This window comes from Nannochloropsis gaditana (genome assembly GCF_000240725.1).
Source record: "Nannochloropsis gaditana CCMP526 unplaced genomic scaffold scaffold288, whole genome shotgun sequence".
Classification (NCBI taxonomy): Eukaryota; class Eustigmatophyceae; order Eustigmatales; family Monodopsidaceae; genus Microchloropsis; species Microchloropsis gaditana.
In genome coordinates, this window is record NW_005803665.1 from 7,933 (window position 1) to 14,411 (window position 6,479).

Genomic DNA, 6,479 nt, shown 5'->3' on the forward strand with positions numbered 1-6,479 from the left:
CATCAAGTTTCTGGGATCGAAACCTGGTGTAGCTCACGATACGATTTATCATTCTGGGTTAAATATCTTTCTGGCCTGCTCCCTGTATCGTCCACCCACCATTTTTTCGGATTAAGCAATGCACCTTGAAAACATTTGAGTCCTTAATTAAAGCGCATTGCATCGGGTATACAGGCACGTTGGTCTTCCCGAACTGAAGAGGCTTCGAAGGCAATTTCTAAAGCAAGCTTCTGACTGGGCCGCTGCCACTCTGGGGGGCGGAGGAGGGGACAAAGAGGGAGGAGAGGAGGTCGGGAAGGAGGACTCGAGGGAGAGAGCGGTGGGCGATGCATTTGTCCAGTACTTGAATCTGCACACGACCTAGGATCGCGGGGGGAGGGGAGGGGTTGCGGGCATGTACAGTGGGAGGCAAGAGGGGGAACGAGGATGGAATGTAAATAACGCCGACATAGCCTGCCGGTAAATCTAACGGAAGTAAACGTCAACGCGCCGCAAGAGAAGTGTGGCGCACGGCGTCGCTGGCAAGGTATTGACAACCGAGGAATTTGCAGTAGGTCTTTTCTATTCCTTTCCTTTCCTTGTGCTCTTTCAAGTGTACATGTGCTACTCGCAAACTCGGTGGCTGCTCTCATCGGCAGTCAAGTTCACAGGCGAGGCGCCTAAAGTCCCAACGTACAAGCTGGGCCTTTCCATCATGCTTCCAAAGAAGCATTAGGGGAAGAAAATTCACACGATTGCAGCCTATCCCCCCTGCTCAACGTCCACGGCGAGGAGGGGAGCTCGCATCGCCTGAGAAAGCCTTTTTTCCTCCCGTCGCAAATACAAAGTGATGATAACAAGCGTTATGATAAGGCTTCCAAGGGGCAATGCAAGAAGGAGAATCGGAGTTAGGGCTGTGAAAGAAGGGCAAGAAGAGCGGGACGACAACAGCAAAGTGAACATGATTGGCCTTATTGCGTCCTCCAAGTCCCTTCCATCTCCTTCCCTATTCTTCCGATGTTCCCACCTTTATCGTTTGGAAATCTGAAAGCCGCGAGGAAAAAGCAGGGCCACTCCAGGAGGCTCAGAAAGAGAAGGCCGTACGATGCGATGGTATGCATCCGGAGGAAGAGAGGGTGTTTCTCCTCTTCCTCGCTCGCCACGTGCTCTTTCGCTTCATCGAGTAAGGCTGGATGACCCATGACTATCGCGATGAAATTTGACAGCACTACACCTGTGATAACGACGAGGAGAGTGTATCGCTACAGGGATACACAGCGGAAAAATAGGAAGAAAGAACAAGTCAAGCCTGTGCAACCTCCAGCCGAGACATCCTCCCACTCTCCATTCGAATTTTGTCACGTCTCGAGCCATGCAAATACTTACGGATGCTGTCTCTTTGTTGGAAGCTATTCTAGATACGTATACGGCGTTGCCCACCCAGGTCATAAGGATTCCTACTGCTTGTGGCTTCGGCCAAGTCCGCAAAGTCCTCTGGTAGTAGAACCGGAAAGCTTGGAAAATGAATCCCGCAATCGCCACACCTGCCGCAACCAGACCTCCAACTACAAAGTTTTCGCTTCCGATACCTATCCCAAGGTAGGTCAGCCATGGAATCCACACGTCGAGAAGGGCAGAGACTGAGGACGTCATTTTGGATGGCCGAAGCCAGTCCCGAAAGCGTGGAGATGGTGAAGAAGGAGAAATTGAATGGGTTGTGGGAGGAAAAGGTGTATATTTATTTTTAAAATCAGAATTGCCGCCGTCTGGTGTGGAATTGACGGATTTTGAAGGCAGCCCGTTGGCATTTTTCGACCCGCTCCCCTGAGTTGTGGGGGGACAGGAGGAAGAGGAGAGGTCCCCCACAGGTGAAGTGACTGGCAAAACAAGAGTTCTTTTCTCTTGGCTCTGACCGAATATAGCTGTAGAAAAGTAGTTTGCTGAAGCTGAAGACATCTTGCTGCTGTGTTCGCAGCGCGCGTCAGCGAGTTCGTTCCTGCCTTCGAAACTGTATTGCGCTTCTTTTTTAAGATATACAGAATGTGACAACAAGCGAAAAGATATCAGAAGGCCAGTAAGATATATTTTCGATGGTAAGGGACACAACGCATGGTAGCAGGACTCGTCATGCTCGTACATAGCGAGAATTTCCCTAACAAGTTGAAAATCCGTTGAATTTCCGTTGGCGAAATTCGAAAAGAAAACGGCAGGAGGTTTTTCGATGAATTCTCCAACCCAAAAATCCATGGACCAGTCTGTGTACAGCTGGGTCAAAAATGGTACACCGAGAAACCATGGTATTCTCTTTTGATTGGTAACTTGTGAATCGAATGCGGATGTGATAGGCATCGCGTGGGTAAGACACAAGCTTCTTTCAAGTCTGCCTTTCTTACGTTACACGCCCCTTTGGCCGCCTACTTTGCGAACAAAAATAAATTTCTTGCGCACACCATTCAGTCCAATATTTCTGGCTTTTATTTTCAACTTATTGTAAAATTTCGCTTCTAATCCCTCGGAAAATCCACTCTACTACCGACAGTCCTCATTTCCATTGCTCCCTCTTCATGTGACAAGAAAGTAGTTGTAGTATCGATGCATTAGAACCTTCTATACGGATTACCCCATTCTGTAGACATGCGCTGTATCTAGCTCTCACTACCATTTATAAACATTTTTCCTATTGCTGATAGAGCGACAGATCTGCTACAGTTGCTGTCGGAATTCCAAGTACCAACCATGAGAGTTATGCATGTATATTTACATCGCTGCATCATTACGCATCACACGCATGAATGTGAGATTTCTTTATTTGTTCCATTGTGCTTCTTGGCACAGTAAAGCTACGGACCGAAAAGAGGAAGCTCTCAAGCGTGGTGTGGTGGCCTATATGCAGCCCTCTGGCAACATCAGCAACAATAAACTTCCTCTTGACGCCGTGCGTCGAGGAAGCTAGTCCAAAATTTCTCTGGCCAGCTCATATCCAAGGAAGAGGGCGGCATTGGCAGGAAAGGCACGGAACACAGCTACTCCCAGACCTATAGAAAGGGACGATATATATCAAGACGGAGACCATGTTAAGCAGCGTGATACTGATAGAGCCCTCGACAAGCCATTTTCACATTCAAATTCTACATCTATGAATGCCCAATTCTAATGAACGGCGAAGTGACCGGTTGCTTTGAGTGCTTCCGCCTCTCCTTCCACTTTACCCACCTGAATACAGGGCCATCGGGCCCCTGGTCCGCGCCACGTCCATCATGGTAGGGATGAGGCTTTTGGGGTTCGGGGAGGTTTGTATGATGCTTTTGGCCATGTCGATCGGCATGACGGCCGCCCAGCCCGCCACACCTGCCAAACCACCTGAATAAAAGAAAAACGGAATGTCAAGAGAACGAAGGGCGGGTCAAGAGGGGGATGGAGAGATGTGGAGCCGGCTTGTTCCAGACACAAATGGAAGCCGAGGTGAATATCCTGACCACCACGTACCCGCCACTAGATACGCTCCTTCTTGGGGCATGGTCGTGTAGGCCTTGAGGGCGACCAAGCTCAATTCGTAGGTCCCAAAGAAGAAGGCGTAGAAAGGGATGTCGCGGGCAAACTGGGCCCCCAGCCCCACGAACAAGCCCTTGACACCCTGGGTCTTCAAGACGTGGACCAGCATTTCCTGGGCGTCCATGGCGGTTTCTCCTGTCTTTAGCATGGCGCGGGAGACCTGGACTTTGCATTTGATCACGTCGCTGGGACAGAGGGCGGCGGAGGTGAAGATGCCTGTAAAACCGCCCGTCAAGAAGGGCACAACCAAGCTTTCCTCCTTCGCTTCCGCCTTCCGACTTTCCTGGTTGCTCTCATTCCCCAGGCCGTATCCTTCCAAATCGGCCAATATCCGCTTCAGCTGCTGGTTGACGCTGAAAGCGACCGCGTTCTCACTGACGGCGCCGACCAATGCGGGGACGCTTCCCTTCCAAAGGGCCCGGAGCCCTTCTTCTCTGAACGTGCTGATAAAACATTGAATGGGAGAGCTGAACGCCTCAGGACGGGCTTGCATTCGTACTTTTACTGTCAGGATGGATGGGATGGGGGTAATATAGTACTCTTAATCGAAAAATAACTCAAAACACGAATTCGAGCTTGTAGCGCCAAGTGTTCGTTTTCCTCCCCTTCGTATCTTCGACACAAGCATTACCTGTATCGAAAGGCTGCCCAGTGTAGACGCACATCGCTGAGCCCACAATGGATGACAAGACATCCTTGGCGGCGTGTACCACGTCCGCCGGGAAGAAGCTGGCCTGGCCGTCCACTGCCATGGGGGCACTCAGATTGTTGCCTGCATTTGGCGAGGTGGTGGTGGAGGACGACGACGAAGACATCCGTAGCTGTTGGTGGTTTGACTTGATAAGCAGCAGCTGCAGTACCCGACTTCAATTTGTTTCCTCTCTTGGCTGCGCTGCTTTCCGTGAAGCAGTGACAAGAGATCCCGCGCCTTGAACCTTGTTTTCGGTCGCTCGTATCAAATATTTACTCTAGCTCGTCTTGGCTCGCGTACACCCTCTGTCTTGTCGCCGCAGTGGGCCGGATGTGAAAACTGCGTTCCTTTTAAGCTCCAAAACGAGTGGAGGTCACGTACGCTGCTACAGGAAGTAGGAAGGGGAATTTAAGTACAGAGAACGACATTTTAAAACAGGTTACGGTGCAGAGGCTCGCAGTAATGTTACTTCCGTGTCAACAAATTTCTCCCATCGCGTTGCTGCGGTACAAAGGGAGCCGTTTGCCCGATTTATTGCCCAGATGCCAAGCTCGCTACGTTTGATGACGAATGCATATGCTTGCGACGCACCGAGCCTTTAAATTTGCCGAGGCACAATGTCACGACACAAAGCACCCATTTGCACCCCGGCGTCCGTCTGGACGCATTAACGGCATCATTCTCGACATTATGACTGATACAGCGCAGGGAACTCTCCATGGAAATGAAGAAAAGACTCACTTTTGCGAAAGCCGTGGCTCCACCACCCTCGCGAGCAGATCGCTTGGCCGTCGCAAAGCACACGGGCGGACAAAAAATGACCGTCCAGTATCCAGGGCGAGGACCGGACATACGCATGCCTGAGAAGAGAGTTCGTCTGATTGGGAAACTAACAATTTTGGATGTAGTACTGTAAAGACAATCCAAGGCCTTTCAGAATTCTTTGCCATGAGGACCTGTTGGCCGCTGATCCTGGGATGTTGTCCTTCGCTTTCTTCTTTTCTTTGTTGCCATGGCCCATGGGAGAAGCGTACGTCATGCCTTCTCAGGCATATTTATCTCTTCTCAGGAATGGCAGCGATTGAGTTTGTCGATGATGCTCAGTAAAAAGGGGGGAAGTAATGCAAGTGAAAGGAAAGGGACCTCCAGAAATGTGAAGCGAATAGCCGCGGATGCATACGTGGAGAAAGATCAACAGGTCATCAAACTAATTGTTTGTGGTCTAGATGAATCGTTCGACGCGGAAACATGCTAAAGAGCGTGCATGATGGGGCTTTGTAGAAGTAAAGACTTATGTAGAGAGGATGAATATCGGATACTGGATTCACACAACGCGCTGTGAAGGTACCTCTCGAGGCATAAAATACTCGATGATCAATCAATCAGCAAATTAAATGATCAATAAAATGCTTCACCTTCAATCAATTTTAAACACGAACATCAGTGACGTGGACGATATAGATATATTTAACAATGCCACCTACGGTACGCTTTACGATCATGTTGTCTCATACGTGATGTCGAATCCAACGACCCCCCCGAGGATGTTTTCAGATACCTGACCCAAGATAATTCGTGCAGGTGTTGTTTCAATTCCTAAAGCTTCCATCTGGGACAAAACGAAGCTGTAAAAATAATGGAGGGTATGGCACCGTTGTCTCCCTTTTTCCCTCAATCTAGCCCCCCCTCCTCCTCCAAAAGACGCATCTCGTTGGCGTCCGTGTCACTAGCATAGTCCAGCGGGTCATTGTCCATCGACGTCAGAAGTCCCTGCCCACCCCGTTCCCCCTCCCCCTTCCCCTCATCCTCCGATTCTGTCTCGCTCCCTTCCCATTCCCAAGCCGCCGGGGCCTGACTGGAGGGAATCTCTGAGATTCCCTCCTCGCCTGAGGCGGCTGGCGCCGCACCCAGGCTTCCCATTGACGCTGACGCGGTCGCCGAGACCAATGGGACAGGCGTTTCTCCATCGCTTGGCTCCCGTTCGAGGTCCTCTCTCCTTCCCTCTCCCTCTTTCTTTCCTCGCTTGGCCGGTTTTTTCCGGGCTTTTCCGGCAGAGGCTGCCCCATGCATCCGTTTGCTCCTCTTGGCAGAGTCAGGGAGGGAGGGAGGGGGGGGAAGGAGTTGGTTGGCGGCGAGAGAGGAGGGTTGCCGTATGAAAGGCTCGTGGAAGGCGCTCCATAGGCTCTGGACCCTGACTTCACCCATGTCTAGGGGTGAGTGAGTGAGGGAGGGAGGGAGGGGGGGAGGAGGGGAGAGG

At 50.9% G+C, this 6,479-nt stretch overlaps 2 protein-coding genes across 2 annotated transcripts; both read right to left on the bottom strand.

Moving 5' to 3' along the window:
- Window positions 1-950: 950 nt before the first annotated feature.
- Window positions 951-1,667, bottom strand: NGA_0130100 (uncharacterized protein; the record flags this gene model as incomplete). Its single annotated transcript, XM_005855107.1, has 2 exons — window positions 1,366-1,667; window positions 951-1,241 (listed from the first exon to the last, which is right to left on the bottom strand). The coding sequence occupies exons 1-2, from the start codon at window positions 1,630-1,632 to the stop codon at window positions 951-953; spliced, it is 558 nt and encodes a 185-aa protein (XP_005855169.1). The 5' UTR covers window positions 1,633-1,667.
- Window positions 1,668-2,436: 769 nt separating this feature from the next.
- NGA_0129900 (mitochondrial ornithine transporter 1) lies at window positions 2,437-4,607 on the bottom strand. Its single transcript, XM_005855105.1, has 4 exons — window positions 4,163-4,607; window positions 3,466-4,035; window positions 3,193-3,339; window positions 2,437-3,014 (listed from the first exon to the last, which is right to left on the bottom strand). The coding sequence occupies exons 1-4, from the start codon at window positions 4,344-4,346 to the stop codon at window positions 2,929-2,931; spliced, it is 987 nt and encodes a 328-aa protein (XP_005855167.1). The 5' UTR covers window positions 4,347-4,607; the 3' UTR covers window positions 2,437-2,928.
- Window positions 4,608-6,479: the final 1,872 nt, after the last annotated feature.